The sequence below is a fragment of the Cygnus atratus genome, chromosome 2, assembly GCF_013377495.2.
Source record: "Cygnus atratus isolate AKBS03 ecotype Queensland, Australia chromosome 2, CAtr_DNAZoo_HiC_assembly, whole genome shotgun sequence".
Taxonomy (NCBI): Eukaryota; Metazoa; Chordata; class Aves; order Anseriformes; family Anatidae; genus Cygnus; species Cygnus atratus.
The window spans coordinates 47,543,409-47,563,713 of NC_066363.1; the positions used below are offsets into that span (position 1 = coordinate 47,543,409).

The window sequence follows — 20,305 nt, forward strand, 5'->3', positions numbered from 1 at the left end:
AGTCTTTTTTTTTTTTTTCTTCAGTACTTATCCCAACCTTTTGTATAAGGAAAATAAGAGAATTTCCAGCTGACCTGGTATATGCAGCAGAAATTTCTGGCTGTAGGCTAAATATTTCTCAAATGCAAAGTAATTTTGCACAGAAAATGTTAATGTTAAGGGAAAGTACAGTCTCCTTTGTGACATGAGCACTTTGTGTCTTTCTGGCTTAGTGTTGTACTGTTTGGTGTTTGTTTTTTTTTTCAATAAAATGGTGCTGTATGTTGAGGAAGGATTCTGCTGAATCAAGTGATGTTCTGAAAGAGCATGTTTCTGCTTGCTTTTTTGCTTTTGCATGTTGTAATGTTGATTGTAATCACTTTTCTTAAAGGGGATGCAAACATCCAGATTGCCAATATCTCCGAGGAGTTAGCAAAGAAAACTGAAGATGCTGCCCGGCAGCAGGAAGAAATCACCCATCTTCTCTCTCAGATTGTCGATCTACAGAAAAAGGCAAAAGCTGTAAGGAATCCACTTGCAAGATTATTGCTATAATTAGCTACCATTGTAGCTGGAAGACAAGTTAAAATTTTCTGTATGCTAGAGCCTAAAGGAAACTTTCCACCCTCCTTATCTGGGTGTCAGTTTGATATTTAGTATATAGCATACTTGACTGGAAAGTATATATTTATTAAAAATGCTTATGTTATATATCAAATACAGTAATTAAATTTATTTTAAACCTTAGATGTAAAATTCTGCGCTGAATTATTAATGACTTCAGTAACACAAGAATATCAGTACAAGTGTTTCAGTGGGCAGGTACTCATTAGTGTTAGGGTCTGGGAGGTTCATTTAGCAGGGTATATAGGCTGATGCTGACTGCATATTAATATTTTAACATTAATATTTTTCTATTAATATTTTAAAATGTCATTCAAATGTTTTTAAACTAAGAAGTGCTGCAAAAGGTCTTGACAAAAGTTAGAAATTTCCTGCTTACCTGTGGTGTAGGTTACAGACATAATGGCAGGACAAAACATCACAGTATTTCTAACATTTTTGTCACATTTTAGTGTGCGGTTGAAAATGAAGAACTCGTTCAGCATTTGGGAGCAGCTAAAGATGCCCAGAGACAGCTCACAGCAGAGGTGAGTACTCTACTTAATATTAGAATAACTTAGAAGTAGGGCAATAACTATTTGCTCTACCATGGCAGTTTTCATCTGATCTGGATCAAGAGTATTAAATAATTTTGTGTATGTGTTTCACAGAACCACAGAACTGTGACCCCATGCCAAGCAGGGTCACCCTGAGCATGTTGCACAGGATTGCATCTAGGTGGGTTTTGAATATCTCCAGAGAAGGAGACTCCACAGCCTCCCTGGGCAACCTGTACCAGTGCTCTGTCACCCTCACCGTAAAGAAGTGTTTCTTCATATTCAGCTGGAACTTCCTGTGTTTCAGTTTGTACCCGTTGCCTCTTGTCCTGTCGCTGGGCACCACTGAAAAGAGTTTGGCCCTATGCTCTTGACACCCTCCTTTCAGTTATTGATACACATTGATAAGAAACCCTGCCAGTTCTCTCTTCTCCAAGCTAAACAGGCCCAGCTCTCAGCCTCTCTTTGTATGAGAGATGCTCCAGTGCCCTAATCATCTTCGTAGCCCTCCTCTGGACTTGGTCCAGGAGCTCCGTGTCCCTCTGGTACTGAGGAGCCAGAACTGGACACAAAGGAATGAAGGAATTGGAATGAAGGAATATATATATATATATATTTTGTTCCCATTAGAGTGCAAAACCATTTCCTTCCTGTTCTCTCCTGTTTCAACTGGCACACATTTTCAAAAACTGAGACTTATGGGCTGTATAGGAACCCTTTTCAAGGATGACTTCTCTGGGCTGGTATTTTAGGCCTATTCTGAATAGTGAGGTAACATGGAAAAGCTCACTCATACTGTATTAAGTAAACCAAAGACAGTCCACTGTTGCTGGCTTTCTTCTGGGTGCTACATTCACATGTATAAAATGGACAAAACAGAATGAAAAAAGCCTGATCCCCTTAGGACATGTCTCGTACTTGGACTACTTGGTGTCAGAGGTGGGAATGCCCATGGAAGCCTTTCCTACTGGTGGTCCTTTTCTATCTGTGGTGCTCCACAAAGATTGAGCTCATGAATCTCCATTGGGTTCTCTGTTTCTAAGCTGAGTAGCTAATTTTTATGAAACTCATATTTCAGTATGCAGTATTTCAGACTTCTGCCCCTTTTCCAAGCTTTGTTGAAATGGCTGGTGAACTCAAAAACTGTGAGGCTACAGAGACATCTGCAGACACAGTGGTTACATAAGATGTGTCAAGCAAAAAATAAGGCAAGGTCTTAGGCTGTTGGAGGTTATATGATTATATATAAGTCTTGGTTTTAAAATTCTTAAGTCCTTTTGGAACGCTGTGAAATGTCTTGTTCTTTTCTCATGCTGTTTGCCACTGTGGCCATCATGGCAATAATCAGCCAAATTAGAACCATTGTACCCGATCAGACTAAAGACACTTTTAGCTCTGTATCTCCTCCTTGACAGTGGCTTCAAGGAGATATAGAGGACAGGAAACGGAACAAGCAATTCCTTCTGTTTCCTTGTTAATCATCAGCATAAACCTTTATGTATTCCCTTCCTGTTACTGTTCCATGTTTTTCATGATTTTCAATAATACTAAATTTACTCTTTGGGGTTATTTTCATTTAGAGTGGGATATTCTTCCATACACCCTTACCCTTTATTAGCATTAAAAGAATTTGCAGGCTTTTTGTGACTCTAGTGTAGCCCATAATGTCTTGGATTGTTTTCTGTATGTTATAGTTGCGTGAGCTGGAAGACAAGTATGCAGAGTGCATGGAAATGCTTCATGAGGCTCAAGAAGAGCTGAAAAACCTTAGGAACAAGACTATGCCAAATGCCATCTCACGTCGGTACCACTCTCTCGGTCTCTTCCCTATGGTAAGAAGATAAGAACACACCAGAAAACAGTCAAAGGAAGGAAACATGAGTGTTTGCATCTGAATTACAGCCTTAGGGCTGGGTTAAGCTAGGCCAGACAGGAGCATGTGTGAAATATGTATGCATAGTTTTACAGGATACCTGAGTGATTGACTCTGCATGCCTGGTTCTCAAACAGTGGTACTGTGTAGTTAGTTGTTTTAACTCAATATTATCTACAATCTGAAGCTGCCTGTGCTTATGCTATGAATCATGGGTAGCATTAATAGATTGTTACACAGTTCTGTACAACTTTGTTATGCATCTCCTGTATGGTGGTGCATGGTTTTCAATAGGAGCTTCCTGATTTTCATCAATATCCTTGGAGATGTAACTTCATGATAACTTATTGCTTTCAGATGTGCTTTCAGGACTCTGCTGGGAGTCTTCTAGTCACTCATATACATTCTAGTTCTTCAGTACTTGAATATTACATATACATTCTTGTTTTAGAGACACTGAAAATTCAGTGGTTTGTTAAATTAATTTCATGGTCCCTTCTGAGGTGAAATGTAGGCCAACTTAAAGTACAGACATTTAATAATGCAAGTTGTATTTGCACAAACGCAATTGAAAAGCTCAGTCGAAAGCTGAGAAAAGTATGCTTGTGCTCAGATAGGTTTGTGTGTTTTGTATAAAATGGTTTTCAAATGCTGATTCAGGGAACCAAGCATTTAGATTGTGTGCTTAACTACATTTAGGCAGTAATGCTTACTGACCAGCAGTGGAGAACTGGTAGTCTGTCACCTTTAACCCCATGGCAGAAGTATGTAATACTTTATGCCAAGAACCGTGTCTTTTCTTGTGGGTTGGTGGGTAATGTTGTGAATGGAAAGAATGCTTTCAGTTTGTTTTAAATAAAAACAAATTAAGCAAAACTTTTGATGTGAGAGGAGGGTGTTATTGAGTAGGGAATTTACTACGAAAAGCTTCGGGACTTAAGTTCTGTTGTTGTCTGTAATTTTTTTTTTCAGGATCTTTGTCATATGTTATCTATGGTATGTCTTCTGTGGCATATGTAGCCGTATGAAGCTAAGCCATAACTTGTCACTCATTTAGTACATTTATTAGTCTTCCAACTTTCCAGTCAATTTTCATTTGTAAACCTATATTTTTTTTTTTCTCGAATGGCAATTTATTGGCCATTAGGCATTTTTTTGAACTAATCAATTACTTTCTGCAGCAACAACCTATTAACCTATACTCTGATTTTTTTTTCTTTTGTGCTTGTTTTTAACAGGATTCTTTGGCAGCAGAAATAGAAGGGTCAATGAGGAAAGAACTACATTTAGATGAGCCCGACTCTCCTGACTTGGCGTATGACTGAAAAGAATTGTTTCCTAATTGATTGATTCTATCTGAAATTAATTATTATGTGATAAGAAAGGAAAAGACGGGATATATTTGAACTAGGGATTTATAGGGAAAAATTTCCCTTCCCTCTGTCATTCACACTTTTCTAGAAAATAAGCACCCCCATAATGAGATAATTTACATTTTTCTATTTAAGTTACCAAAGGAGAATTCCCGTGTATAGTTTTTGCCTTACCTTACAAACTTTTTATCCTTGAGTGCTGAAAATGTGGTTCTGAGAATGAAAAAAAGATTGTTTTTCTTGTGTTTTACCACGCGGTGTTTCTTCAGTAAATGATTAGGGGATTCAGTCCCTTGGGTTCTCTCTTCAGATGTTATAGCAGAATTAACCAGGTAATTATTGAACTAATCCAGTTTTTACAGGGAGAGCATCAATGAAGGCAGGGATTCAGTGTGGTTGTATACTTGGTCTGCTGCCAGTTACACCTGTGTAGATTAGTTGGCATGCATTCTGCTAAAGCTCTCTTGAATCAAACAGGAGTAGTTTGAAATAAGTACTTGTGAAGGTCCAAAAGCTAAAGATAGATTCAGCTTGGCAGAACTGGCTTTATTGACGTAAGTTGTATGTGTACCTCAACAGGTTTATCTCACCTAATTGCACAAATTAGGTTAATTTGAAACAATTTAATCCTAATTAAGGGGGTCTTTAAGAGCTTTTACCTGTTTTGACCAGACCTTTAGAAAGAAAGGACAGTCAGGGTCTGTATGGTAACCAATTCCAAGAAACCTTCCAAGTATATTTATGAACCATTTGACACATACTTTAACCCTCTCAGAGCAAAAGTCAAGAACTGTAAATGAGCTTTTGACAAAGTGAGATGTCAATTAGAAAAATGTAAGATCAAAAAGATGTTAACAAGATCACATGCTATTGGATTTATCCTTCCAGATTAGTCTGGCATAGTCTTAAGCATTAGTCTTAAGCATAGTTTAACTTCTATAGGATGACTTTTTATGCCTATACCAAAGAAGGACACCTTTTTTTAGATTTCATAGCTCTTCTGGGTTTTATTTATTTGATGAGCAGTGGTAACTGTAACCTCCGTGGGACTGTTTATTGATAGATGCTCTTAGATTCAGCCTCTTAAAGAAAAACAGCCATAGACTTGGAGCCTACATACGAAGGATGTAACTGTTGAGCATGCTTGGACAGAAGGGCAAAAATTTGAATGACATTGAATAAGGCATAAGGCATGCTGTCATTGTTATACCACTGCAGCATTACCTTTAAGCTGGAAGGGTTTTGCTCTTCTTGTGTTCAGCCACTGTTGAACTGTAAAATGAATCAGTAATAGTGCTTTTTTACCATGATGTAGGGCAAGTTTATTTTATCACGAACCTTCTGCTGAAGTGTCATCTGATCTTAATTTTGAAGCAGATGAACAGAGTTTGTTATGATGCCAGAACAATGGTGATGAAAAATAAACTGTATAACTAAGTCAAAAGTTAGGTTTCCAGTCTTGACAGTCTCTCCCTAGACTCTTGCTCCATTGTTTTTCTGATTTATTTTCCTTTTTAAAAATGCTACTTAAGGGGGTGGGAAATTGATTGCAAAAAGAAGTGCAAGATTTGCTTGCAGTTGAGAAAATCCAAATTCTCTTTTGAAATGGATTAGCTAGCTGATAGTTAAGAATTGAATGAATGGAGGTGAATTTTCTTTTTTAAGATCTAATTTTCACACAATGACTTTAACCATTTTTTAGGTAATGTACTGAAATGCCCTTTGACTTAATTTGTATGAAGATTTGAGGGGGTCCATGCACCCAAACATTCTGTCTAAAATATTCTAGGATGATAAAAGTGTTATATTGATGGATTGAATGTAGTGGCCAGACTGTAGTGAATATGGGAACCTACATATACTTCTTTACAAATACTCCAAAGGTGTTTGGTGGACCTGTGATAGGGTTACCTGTTTCTCTGGTTGTTCTTAAAGTAAGAAGGCACTGTGTGATTATTAACTATGTGTATCTCTTACCAGTCATCAGAAGCGGGTCTTCGAAACTGTGAGAAATGTTAACCAAGTTGTCAAGCAAAGATCCATGACTCCATCACCAATGAATATCCCAGGTTCTAACCAGTCCTCTGCTATGAACTCACTCATGTCTAGTTGTGTCAGCACTCCACGATCCAGTTTCTATGGGGGAGACATCTCTAACATTATGATAGACAACAAGACAAATAGCATCATCCTAGAGACAGAATCCTCTGAGAATGGGTCAGTACTATAACACTGGGCTTTGTTTTTGTTCTGTTTCTGACATAGAGGCAAAGGGTTTCTGTTTTCCCCTTTTTGTCTCACATCATGCAGCTAACATGATGGCCTGTATCTTCAAAAGTTACTTTAATTTGTGCTTTTAGTTCTTGAGCTCTCAAGTTTTTATTTATTTATTTATTTTTTAAAAAGGCTTTTTGAAAGTACTGTGTATCAATTTCTGCAATTCACACCTGTTTGGAGGTGCATCATCAGCAGATAATGTAAAACCGCAGCACTTTGTGCAAATGTGGTTCAGTACTTAAATACTTATATTTTCACAATTTTACATTAATGCCATGGAGTTCCAACCTAAGTTGCAGCTACAGCTAACTCTTGATCCTAAAAATGAATGAATAAATAACGTAGTGGATGGATGGGTGGATGTAGACAACCTAATGTGAAAACTTGTGGAGGAAACCGGTTAGAAGTTAACTCTTCTGGGTACTTGTCTCTTCCCCCAGTATAGCTTCACATTATACTGTATAGCAAAAACTAATTAATGTCTCAAAACAAACAAGGAATATTTATCAGCATAACATACTTGACTTACTGATTTATTCTTGCAGTGTCGGCCCTGTAAGACTTGGCCTACTCACTTGAGTTTGTATAACCATGTGAGAGAGAGACGACGAGTAGACATCTCTCAGCTCTTTGTAGGAGGAAGCTCTTAACTAAAGCACAGCTTTTCCAACCAGGAACTAAGATTCAAAATGGTTTTAATATGAAAGAGAAAGTATTGGTGTTTGCCTTCTCTTGAAGGCAAGGAGCTCTCTTGAAGAGTAGTGAGTTGTTCCCAGATATAGTAAGTTCAAGGTGTTGGTGAATGTCTCAAAACTGTCATGTGAAAGTTTTAAGTTTCTCAAAGACTTTTTTCCCCACCCACACTTTTTTTTTTTTTGTCCTTTTTATGTTTTAGAAATGAAGACAGAATGAAGAAGCCTGGCACTCCAGGGACACCAGGCTCCAGTGACCTAGAGACTGCCCTTCGCAGGCTGTCCCTTAGGCGGGAGAATTACCTTTCGGAGAGGAAGTTCTTTGAAGAAGAGCAGGAGAGGAAGTTGCGGGAACTGGCAGAAAAGGGTGAACTCCGTAGTGGTTCCGTTACTCCCACAGAGAGCATCATGTCCCTGGGAACTCACTCCAGATTTTCAGAATTCACTGGATATTCGGGAATGTCTATCAGCAGTCGCTCCTACCTGCCAGAAAAGCTTCAGATTGTGAAACCACTAGAAGGTGATAACAAAGGGCCTCGGCCTTTATCTGTTCTTCTTAGTGACTCTTTGTGGTCTCTTATCCATCATCAGAAAGCAGGAAATCTTTGCAATACATACTCTTTTTACTTTAGAGACAGTAATCCACGCTGTTGGTTTGAAATCTTCTAGCTACTATATTTTTCCACAAGCCTTAAAAGTGTTAGAAAACAAATCCAGCTAAGGGAATAAAATAAGTGTTACAGGCCATACATACATAAGCAGTACTCCCTTACATGTGAGCTAAATCTCAGTGCTACTGTTTCATACTTAGAAAAGAAAGGTAGTTGATTATCGAAAATCAAGTAACAGAGTATGAGTTCATCAAATCTCTGTTCTGCAAATGTCTGCAAAGACTTTTACTTAGTTTATTACTTTATTAGTTCATTTGGTCTAATAGGACTACCTGTGTGATTAAAGATGACCTCTGGACTTTAATTGGCTGTTTAAGAGGTCACACTTGAGTTTCTATGGCTTTGGTTTCATGCATGAAATAGGTTATTTTAGCCAAATTTCCTCCCTAGTGTCTCAGAAAAAGACAAGGTGTATGTTACTGGTAGTCAGGACTAGAGCTTTATTTCAGAGCTAAGTGCATTTCTGTGGTCTGCCTAAGTTGACAGTACATAAGAGTAGTATAGTCTCCCTGGATTTCTTCAGATCTTTCAGGTTATTGCTGGCAGTGAAAACTGAGTAAATTCGTTTGGGTTTTAAACAAAAGAATTTATTTTTTTTTTTACTATAGTACTGCAGAGATGCACTAGTTATGTAATGTAGCTTTGGTTTCTTTCTGTTTTGGTCTCTCCCCCTCTCTCTCAGACAGAACTGTTGTGTTACATTATATTGTCTCTATGTCTTTTATTTGCATAAGTTCATTTTTGGTCTTTTTAGAACAAACTTATTTTGTTGATAAGGAGCAATTTAGCATGACACGTATTTGGAAGTAAAACCAACCCTTTTTGTGTCCTGAAAAAAGTGATGTGCTGTATCTACCTATTCAAATGAAACTATAGCCATAGCACACAAGTCAATGCTGTTTAGCAGTTTTTAGTAGTTTGTTTTCATTATTGTTTTTAAGTGGTCATAAAAAGCTTGGTACATCATGGGATGATCCAACTTCATTTAAGTTACTGTTTGCTACCACTGTAATAGATTTCTGTCACCATCCCATTATATCTGCTTTTTTCTTCCAATAAACTCTTTAAATTCTTTATTATCTTTCTATCTGTGTGATTTTGTGTTTTTTTTTTTTTTAACTAGTTTTGTTCATTCTCACTGGGTCAATTTTTCCTTAAAATTATCTCACCTTTTAAAGTACTTCCAGTGTTTGGTTTTGCGTCTCATTTATAGTATGTTTTTGTCTGCCTGTTTCATAAGTTTAATGTTTGTTGTGTTTTATTAAATACACGTTTATGATTCTGTTCCTCTATTAAGCTTAGTTTCTTTCCTGAGTATTTTTCATGTGGTTTAATTCTTTTCTTTTTTTTTTAATAAAAAAACTTCATGGATACTTCCATGCTACTGTGGTAAAATAGTCTTCTGCTATACCTGCAGACTGTTATCAGAAGTTGTGAGCAGAATTTTTTAATTGTTATTTTTCTAAGGGCGCTCATGCCCTAAAATCATCTCTGTGTTATGCTTCTTGTACTTATGCACAAAATAGCACTCCCTGTGTTCTGTAAGAAAACTAACATAATTTACTAAACTAGTAAGAGCCTGAGATTAAATATAGGACACAGTATCATATTCCTCCCTTCATTTGGCTTTTAAATCAGCTCACAGCTGAGAGTTCACAAGCATTACATTGCTTTCTGCATTTGTGTTAATTTTCTCTATGGAAGAGATAAGCTCACTTAGCCACATTTTATGAGATCAAGATTAAAGTAGTAGAGGTGTAAAGGAACTTGGACATCCTCCTTTCATAAAGAAGCTGAAAACATCTAGCATCAATGGAAATGTTAAATCTCAAAATACAGATATTCTAGTGTGTTTACTCTGAGCGTGTGTTTACTCTACAGAGTTTCTCTGAGTATAGGTTTTGGTGATATATGAAGTGCAAAAGATTACTTCTTTGGAAGCTTGGACGTAGAAGTTAATTAGCAACAGGATTTTATACTTGCATGCACTGCAGAAATCTTGATTTCTGGCATTTTTCTTTCTGGAACTTTTGAGAGTGTTGTCATACAGCAAAGCTCTGCTCTTTGCTTAAGACTTGGCAATATATGGTACTTCTTCACATTCAGGAATATTTCTTCTATACAGAAGCAAAAAAAAAAGACCTTTTTGACAATTCAGAAAAAAAAATACAAGTTATAGGGGTGTTCTTTTTGTTACGCTTATTTATTTTGGCAGTGTAATGTCTTCTATTTTTTGAACCTCAAGTGTACCAATCAGTCTAAATCCCCGTTTGTCTCTCAAAACTCATTAAAAAATAAATAAATAAAATAAGTCCATTGTCTAAATTAACTCATCAGATCCAATTGTACTGTCTTGCATAATCTTTTCATATTGAGCTAAAAATTGCAGGTTTTTTAGATAGACTTCATTACAAGGCTACTCACTGACCTCAGTTAATGTAAAGAAAAGTTTTCCCAGTTCACTTCTATTTACAGTCAGCCTCCTGCAACGCAATATCCTTATTGTGAAATGCTGTTTGTTCTCATTCCATGGTGTTTTTTTTTCAGATGTAAAATAATGAGTGTAAGAGCTATTTCTCCCCTAGTTATTACCGTGTTTTAGATTTTTGCATAGATCATGCAACAAATGGAACATTCTTAGTTTTTTAGTAGTGATGAGACATTTGTACGGCAGCTTGTTGCAAGAGTCCCTGTTCTGGTTTGTGGAGAAAGGGGCGGGAACAACAGAGCAAAAACGGCTCTGATTTGAGCCGGCAGAGACGAAAACAAATGTGCTTTATTAGTGTCGTAGGAACTAAAGAGAATAGTTTTAAGCCACACATTACACAGTAGTGACTGGTGGGTGCACATGGGAAAACAGAATATCTTGCAAGCACTATTTAGTCTCTGAGGAATTGGCTAAGTCCTCCCCTGATTTCAGTGGGCCCATCTCGGTGTATATATCAGTTTACTCTGATACATTGCTGTTTGGGGCTCACTGTCTCGTACCGAACACAGTATGTTGAATGCTTTTCTCTGTAAAATGCACCTCTTTCCTCACTCAAAACATTTTTCTGCCAAGGATGAAGCTACAGGTACAGTAGTATTTAGTTCTGTAGTAGTTGACTTCTTGTAGCATATGGGCCCTGATAGGGGCCGTATTAGAATTTGGACTGGATGTATACCTCAGAGGTATTGTCTACTTATATGTTCTTGGAGTTGATGTGGCTTTCTAACACATGCTGTAATGCTGAACTTGCTGTGTCCTCCTATCAGCTACCAGTAGTAAAAAATACTAGCATGCTTCTAGCACCTTTCTTAGCGTGAGCTTAATGCAGGAGTATGTTTATTTTCTTCTTAGAGCTTTCTGTGATAGTGTTCAGTTCAACTCTTAAATATGAATTATTTCTACTCCTACTGTGAATGTAGAGAGATGAGAATATTGATGGGGAGGGGATGTGCATGTGCACAAGTATGCCACATGTTGCCACCAGACTTTGCCTATGTGCTGATGCGACCAGTTTATTTCATATCAACCTGGAAACGCTGAATAGTAGCTGAAGCAGCTTTGCCTTGTAGCCTGTCTTCCTAGAAATACTAAAGCCAGTTCGTGGAAGCTCCAAACCTTTAGTGGGACCGAGGTTTGGACTTCTGGATAAACAAAGTGATGTTTTTCGGCCTTTTGGATTCTGGGTTGGTTACTGATTTATTTTGGTTGTCTTTCTGTTCCTTTTCAAGGTTCTGCCACTTTGCACCACTGGCAGCAGCTGGCTCAGCCTCACTTGGGCGGGATCCTGGACCCAAGGCCCGGGGTTGTCACCAAGGGCTTCAGGACCCTGGACCTTGACCTGGATGAAGTGTACTGCCTTAATGACTTTGAGGAAGATGAGACAGGTGACATTTCTTACAAGGGCCTAACTACCTCGACGCCAGTTCAGCACACAGAGACCTCAGGTGAGAGGTCACAAGCACAAGTGACTGTTTCAGACAGCAAGAATAACCCCCGCCAATCTCAGGCTTTCACAGAGGAGATGCAGGAATCCGCGACTGACGATGATGAGGGGTCTGGTGAGGGAAACTCATTAAGTCCAGTCAAACTGACATCTTTACAGGATTTTGATTACTGGGCCATTCTCACGTCTCTCCAGAACAGCATCCATAATATTGCTTTGTGTGTAGCATCGGCACGTTAACGCGTGCGGTAGTTAGAACATAACCATCTAACATTGGCTCAAAAATCCTTTCCTTAATAATCTTTTAATTTGACTTTTTTTCTTTAGTAACAGCATCTGTGGTCAATATTTTACTCTGTTTTGATACGAGAAGGCTGCTAAAAGGAAATGGTTTGTTCACAAAGCTGTGTGTGGCACATGTGGGACTTGTGTGTGTATTGAGTGCACGCTGTTCACTGTATATAATGTATAGACTATATATATTTTGTATGCTTACAGTGTAGATATTTTTCTGACTGTTCATAAGGGATGATGCCATACTTTAGATTCTGTGCTTTAGGGAAAAAAAAAGGAAAAAAAAACACAACACAAAGATGTAATGATGACAAGAGGTGCTTCTAAATTACCTATTGCTGAAACAAACAGAAGTGCCTTGAAAATCAAGCAAAGAAATTCAGTTACCTCAGATAGAGTTACCTTGTTTACCTTGTTACCTTGTTACTCTTTGGGATAAAACTCAATTGAGATGAAGAATTAAGAGGATGTTTTTGTGCCAAGAATAATATTTTCCTCATTCCCTGTCCACCACACTATTCTTAAATTCTGTCCTTCATATTTATACCATGTGAAGACATAGTCATTTATAAATGACTCAGGTTTTCGAGGGTTATTGGATACTCTGAACTGACATTTGCAGCCCATTATTACACAGGGCTATAGATTCTCGGTACAGAGAAAACACATATAGATGTGTTTTGAGTTTGCATTATTTCTTTGTTGTTGTTGTTGATTTTATTTGTTTTGTTTTAATAAGATTTATATGTTTCTTAGTTTGTTAAGATTTGCCACTGGTAAAGAATTGTATTTAGTCCAGAATTAGAAAACTACAGAACTCCCTTTTCTTCAGACTTATTTAAAGTAGCTATGTAAAAACAAGGACACTTCTTTCACCCTCCTTTTTCTGCAATAAATCATAACTTTTTATTTGACTGATCTTTGAAAGATCAAATGATTTCTCAGGGTTAGACAGTAATATTGCGCTGTTCTTTTTGTGAAGTGCAGAGTACCCTTTGTTTTCACTGTGGCAGTTCAGTGCTATCAGCCATTAAACATAAGCTACTTCTTGCAGTTGGTTGTAAAACTTCATCCAAACTCTTTGACTTCTCTTTCCATTTGCAAAAATAAATAAATAAATAAAAGACTATAAAATCTGTTGTTCAGGAATGACAATGATGTTAAATTTTTATATTCATATGGAAATATATAGTATGTCCACAGGAGATATATACAGATTTGGATGTTTACTGTTTAAATAGTCTAAATACCATCAAAGAAAGCAGGAGATCTAGGAAACGTACTGAAAAAATCAAAGACTGAAATGACTGGCATTTTTTTTTTGTCTATAGAATAAAATATTCAAGAGAAAATATGATTAATTTTAAAATGTGTTGCTGCAGAAAGGAAGGGAACAAGCAGTTCTTCATATACTCAGGATAAAATAATGGTGCAAAAGAGCCCACTTGGGTTACTCTTTGGCAAAGAGTTTTCCAGTTGTAAGAGTAGTCAATACAGGAACTTGCCCAAAGTTGTGAAACCTTACTGCCATGGACTATATGTAGAGAGGGGTGATATAGATACAGTGTGTTTTGTTTTATGAGAAGATTAGAAAAAACATCTATGAGTAATGATTTGGAAGAGTTCTTTATTTGGAGTAGAAGTACAAATTTAGGCCTGTGTTATGATTATAAATTGGCAAAAAAAGACATATCTTCATTTCCTTTCTCCATTACAATTTCAACACAGGCCACTTAGAACATGTTATCCCCTGGTGACAGCTATTTTTTCCTGGAGAACTCTATCTCAGGCAAGGTTTTTGAGCATATTCCCTACCTTATTAATTGGCAAGTAAATAAAATCTTTTGAAACTGCTCTAGTAATCTTGGATTGTTTGCTGAATAATTTTTGATACATTACAGAAATACAGAAGTTTGTCAAAACGAATACCTTTTATGTCTAGAATAAACAAATAGACTGGAAACTTATTTCCCACTCTTTATCCTTCCTCCAAATTGCCCAGCTGCTTAGGATTTAGGAGTATCCATGAGCCACGACATTGTTAATTGGTTGCTCTGCTCAAATGAAGTAAAGATACTGCTATATCTGCTTTTTATTGAAGCAGTTTGTCAGGTGGTATACAAGATACTGTGGATGTTTTGATGTGGTAGTGCTTCTTTGAATCCACAATCTGTCCACTGAAGAACACCTTATAGGGCAGACAGAGATGTATGCTTAGCTTATGACTTTATTCTGTATTTCAGTATTGTGCAACTACGGTTTCTCTTGAAAAACCTGTGCATTCTTTCTGCCTTGCCTAGGTTTCTTGTTAAGGACTGCAGTGCAGGTAGGGGTATGTATGGACATGCAGTACCCTAGAGTGCTGTCACAACCACAAGGTTAGGAACTCATTGCTCCCCTGATTCCAGGGGCTATTCCAGGCTGTGATGTGCAGCATAAGTTTTGCTAGAGAATGTGGAAATAAAATAAAAAAGAATGAGAGAAATATCTTGGGTATGATGTTTAGTGTTAGGGTTTTACTTTTAATCCAGGATAGCTCCATTGTGGAGCTCTTCTAACATGGGAACAAAATGTCTTTGGAAATACAGTGCCTACAAGGACCATTCTCAGCAGGTGAGAGTCATCATAAGTCATCTCAGTAGGCATCTGCCTCATTTGATGTACGCTTTGAGGGTTGTATCTTACCCTTTTTGGAAGGGAGGTATTCTCTGGCAGAGTACTATGAAGTCCTATACTTCCTGCCATTTTGCTGGCATGTATAGTGCCGTTCTGGGTGGATTTCTGATGAACCCTAGGAAAAGTCCAGTTTCAGGAGATCAGAAATTGTTATTAGTGCTAAAGATGTCTTGCAGCCAAAATCAGTGTACTCAGAACAGAGTACCAGTTGTCTCTTGTTGAGTGATGGAGAGTCAGAAATCATTCTAACTAAATAAGAAAAAGTTACAATCCAAATATTTTTTTTAATTTCAGTGTTGAGAACTGTAGTATCCGTTGATATGTCTAGTAAATTCCTTACCATATATATAGATTATATCACAATTATGGCTCTGAACATTTCAGAAGAAATTAACACACATGTGACTTATGATCCGCATATGATCTGTTGGAGCTACATACTGTGTGTGGGCTCAGTAACTTGACAGAGGATTGTGAATTCCAGAATTGCAGTTCTAGTTAATACCCAGAAATAATTTGAAATTTGTATATCACTTGAATAGAGACTCTCAGCATATTTGAAATGGTAAAGAAGTCATAGCACATGGCTGTGAGAGAGAATTAATTTTTGAAGCACAAATTTTTAGTAACCTATATATATACCTATATATATATATATATAATTCTTTGAAACTGTAGTATATTTTTAAAGCTGTAAAGAGTGTAGTTTCTTTTTAGTGCGTTTTTTTTTTTTCATTTGCTACTTTTCAGGTACATGTCTCCCTTAAACAAACAACCCCAACCCACTCAAAGCACTTAGTATATTCAACTTGAAGGATGTTGTGAATGTTCTCATTTTGAAGTTACAAGGGCTGCTCTTAATTCAAGTTCAGCACATGCTCAATTGCATTCTAATAGTGAGTGCACAAACTGATCTTCCAATGCTTGTATTTATTAGCTCCACTGATTGATTGCTTTGATTTCAACAGAGCATATGTACACAATATTATAGGATCAGCGTCTGTACTTCATTTTTAGACATTAATAACATGGAGATCTCTCTAAAGAGATGCCTAAAATTGAAAGAAAAAATACACAATGAATGTCTTACATTTGAGTTGTTTTTAGCAGGATTGCTACACACGCTTATAAGAGGTTACCATTGTATAGAAAAGCAATACGTTTTGTTACTCTTCTTAGAACTAAGATATTGATGCGTACTTTAATATTTTATTTTCAAATAGCATGAATATTTCACAGTAATTGTTTCTTTAAGAAAAATCTGTCAGCATTTGCTATCTGTGCTGTTAAAATGTTAGAATTTCAGTTTGGGGATAAAATCATGTTGAAGCCATATTAAATACTTTGAAGACTTTTTACATCTGCACTCCTTGGTTGTATATATGTGAGGAGACCTCAACCAAAAGGAAGCTAAGAAAATACTGCCTAAGGGATACCTGTCTTTCCTCAGGTTTTCATCTCTCACTGTTTCCAAAGGCAAAATAAATGGAAAGCTTAGAAAGGCAGACATTTGGAAAAACAAAATGTTGTAAATTGTTTAAGAAACAGGAGTAGTGCTCCTGGCATAGGCATACAGGCTCTTAGTGGTTTTGAGTAGTCACAGTCACTCCCTGACACCAGTGTTTACTGAAGGACATTCTTCTCAGGAGGCGCCTAACCCCTTTAGGACAGCACTATGCTCACGTTTTACAGCTGCTGTGTTTACCACCCAGCTCTGTTTTGTTTCAGTAGTTAGCCCACGTGTCAGATTTAGCACACCCTAAATGCTCCCTGCTCTGTCAGCCAAGAGTTTTCAGTGCCAGTGGCACTGGTGGTCAGAGCTTTCACCTTCAGTCACCTGGAGAGGATGAACTCGACTGAATTTGGAGAGTACATGGAGTAGCTATCTTGTTCTGTGGATCCTGTTAGATACTGGAACAGGTTGCCCAGAGAAGCTGTGGATGCCCCATCCCTGGAGGTGTTCAAGGCCAGGCTGGATGGGGCTTTGGACATCCTGGTCTGGTGGGACGTGTCCCTGCCCAGGGCAGGAACTAGGTAATCTTTAAGGCCTCTTTCAATTCAAACCATTCTGTGATTTGTGATCTAGTTTACAGAAATTTCAGTCTACTTGGGAATGGAGTTGCTGGCATACACTCACAAAAGTAAAGTCCATACCTTTAATCCCAAATGATAACACTTGGAGGAAGAATCTGCCCACAGTCCTTTGTTGTTATTCTCTTCCAAATCCCTGTCTAACCAGCCTGCACTAAAGAGATGTACAAATTCCCCATCTCCCTCTACTAAAAGGCCAGGGAACTCTGCTTCCTCCTTTTGTTAAAACATGAAGAGGGGAAAAAAAAAGAGTAGAATAATTCAGTTGGAAAAGACTTCTAAGATCACGTAGTCCAACCTTTAACCTAGTACAGTAGCTTGCTTCAATGTTGGACTAAAACTTTGCCTTTGACTCAGGATGGATCAAGTCATACTCTGAAGATTACTGATTTTTTTTTTAAAGTTCATTCTTGAATAACCCTGTATTTGCCAGGGTTTGTATTTGTATTTGTTTATATGAAATGCAAATATTTATTGGCCACTGTGAGCTCTCTGCCTCCTCACTATTCATCTAACACAACGGTGAACTTGAAGTTGGAACCACTGTTTAAAAAAAGTTCAGTCATTTTAGAATAGCTGCTTATTATGAATCTTCCTCAAGCTCAATATATCTGACATCTTTTTGCGGATGGTGAGGCCACTAGTTTGCCCGCTCTAACTTTGTACCTTTATCTGAATGAGCTGGTTGAAAACCCAGATGATACGGTCTTTGGAGGGTTTCCTGAGCAGAAGATTATGTCCTGAATGCATCTGTTTTGCTGTTTGCATCTAGCAGAATAGCCCAGAAGCCCTGAGTACTCAAGGTGGATCTGAAACAGGTCTGAGTTATAGAAGATAAGCTTTGTGTTTGATGTGTTGAGTAGGGAAAGCTCTGCTTTTCCAGAAGACGGAGCTCTTCTCAGTCAGGTTCTTGATCAGTATTTTTTTTTTCTGTGTTTTAAAAGATGTTTTTACAACAGAGTTTTGCTTACAGGAGAGTCTCTTTCAGCTGTAATATTTTGCATTATTTCCAAAATGCCTAAGAATCAATAAAAAAAAAAAAGCTTAAAAAATCATTAATTACTGAGAGCCAAAACACAATACTGCAGCAATCTAGGGTTTAGTTAGATTTTTAATTTAGGGGAAAAAATACACATACTGTTTAGTTTGTGTTATTCCTGATGGATAAAAATTGCATTATATTTCTGTATAGATTATTATAGACTATTATAGATTATTATTATAGATATATAGAGAATTATATATAGATTATTTTTTATACAGATATGAAATTTCTTAATCATCTACTTGTTTGAAAAACAGGGTATAAATAAAACAAATTTCTTTTTATCCATAGTCACATGGAACAGATATTCCTAGAGGTAAACCTATGTAAAACAGATGGAGGAAGGGTTATTCAGACAGTTTCTTTTAGCCATTGGTATTGCAGATGTTTACTGGGAATACTAGCTTTGCATACTGAAAAAATAATTTGCTCTTAAACCCCCACAATTGTTTTCTTAATAACTCAATGTTATATTAAAAATAGTATTTTGCTGTGTATATAAAAATAGTCTCTCATTATAAAGTTACATGTTACTTATTCACAAGTTTATACTAATTCAGGTTATGGCCATTGTTACAAAAAATTACTGGGTTAGGAATAAATCATTTTGTTTCTATTTTACGAACTTTGTTCGTTTACAGCAACAGGTTCTCTCCCTCTCTTTGTATTGTGTCCAAAGGATGGAAAATGCAACAGCAATGTGCACCCCATTGTTGACTGATGGAGGATGAAGCTGGTACAGAACTTTTTAGTGGTATTTGAAGTTGGAATACATCCTGGAAATTGATTTTTATTGATCGTTTCAATTTGTTTCCTCTTACTAGGGCCAAGTGACTTCTCTCCTTTTAGCAGCCTTCTCCTATCTCTGACTCATTAATAACAATGAGTCTTGCTTTTGCTAATGCAGCTATGTATCTTCGACGTGCCTGTTTCCAGTCTGAGGGGATGCTCAATGGATATTACAAACGGGGACAATTCACTTACTGTGTTACAGCTGTGTGCTTCTTTGGGTTGAGCTTGCAATCCTAAACCAGCGTTGCTTTAATCTGTTCTCTATTCATCATCCAGGGATAATTGCTTTGTTTCTATTTGATTTATGTTAAGTCCTTTGTTTCCTCTAAGTAACCAATTTTTTTCATGTCCGGTTATTTGAGCTCTTTCTCCAGATTTTCTTTTTCCTCTCTACAATATGGAGAGAGTCATGATTGCTAGGCTGTGCTCCCTTGTAATAACTTTTGTAGTGCTCACACTAATCTCTAAAGCAACTGGAATCCTGAAGCATCATAATTCCCATCTCTGGAGGTGAAGTAGAGCTTGTTGTTACGTTATGCTGTGCTAACTTTTGAGTGTGTTAACATGACACTCCAGTATTTTTTTATTTTATTTTTTTTGGGAAATATCCTTCTTTAATGTACAGCAGTACATTTTAATATTTGCTAGGCTTGAGTCACTGTTGATTGTATGCTTAGACACTTCTGCTTCCACCGTTCACACTCCCTGTGCTCTGTCCTTCACACACTGCTTATATATGCTTCTAAAGGACTACCTAACTGCACACACTATTTTTGAGCTGTGATACTATAGATATAGAAAAGGGAACACAGCCACAATTTAAGACTTGCCTTGCTTTTGCTAATCATATCTGGAAGTTCAGAATGGCATCTGGTCTAGTTGGTCTGTCTGTCTGTCCTCTGCAATGTGTTGAATAGTTGTATACTGTGGTATTCAAATGTGGCTTACTTGGGGAATGGCTCAAGAGGGCTGGGTAGAAACAAGAGGGAGGGAGCTGCGCACAGTTTTTATCATGCATGTCTTTTGACCACTGTTAAGTTTGGTTGTTAAATAAGAGAACCTATGCAATCATGATACCTTTGCTACAATACTTTGGGTGTTGTTCAATCAGCTTTTCAGATGCATGGCTCTTAAATTTTCTATTTTGCAATGGCCACAGCTGCATTATAGAGCTAATTAGCATATCCACAGAAGTGTCTCTACTAGGAAGAAAGCAATTGGCCTAGGTTCTTCATTTTCTAAATTATGAGCTGTATTGCTTCTTTCCCAAATTAATGATAAACTTGCAAATGGGCATCTTTGCAGCCACATTTGTAGGGAAAATGTTTTACAACACTCTTTACAAATACTCAGAAATCGCTATATTGTGCAGCTGAGGACATATAGTCTTAAAGAATCTAAACACATGCACGAGGGAAGTGTCACAGATGTACAGTAGTGGATCCAAAAA

The 20,305-nt window shown here is 37.2% G+C and overlaps 1 protein-coding gene across 7 annotated transcripts in view; it reads left to right on the top strand.

The window, feature by feature from the left end:
* Window positions 1-20,305, top strand: part of TRAK1 (trafficking kinesin protein 1) — a 131,417-nt gene that overhangs the window by 102,741 nt on the left and 8,371 nt on the right. For 4 of the 7 annotated variants that reach the window (XM_035549909.2, XM_035549903.2, XM_035549905.2 and 1 more), the window contains 7 exons: window positions 371-501; window positions 1,056-1,130; window positions 2,834-2,971; window positions 4,251-4,327; window positions 6,366-6,602; window positions 7,558-7,874; window positions 11,743-12,072. In XM_035549909.2, coding sequence (XP_035405802.1) covers window positions 371-501; window positions 1,056-1,130; window positions 2,834-2,971; window positions 4,251-4,327; window positions 6,366-6,602; window positions 7,558-7,874; window positions 11,743-12,072 — 1,305 coding nt within the window. The remainder of the gene's footprint in view (window positions 1-370; window positions 502-1,055; window positions 1,131-2,833; window positions 2,972-4,250; window positions 4,328-6,365; window positions 6,603-7,557; window positions 7,875-11,742; window positions 12,073-20,305) is intronic. The other 3 variants (XM_035549929.2, XM_035549907.2, XM_050709314.1) reach the window with 1 other exon arrangement.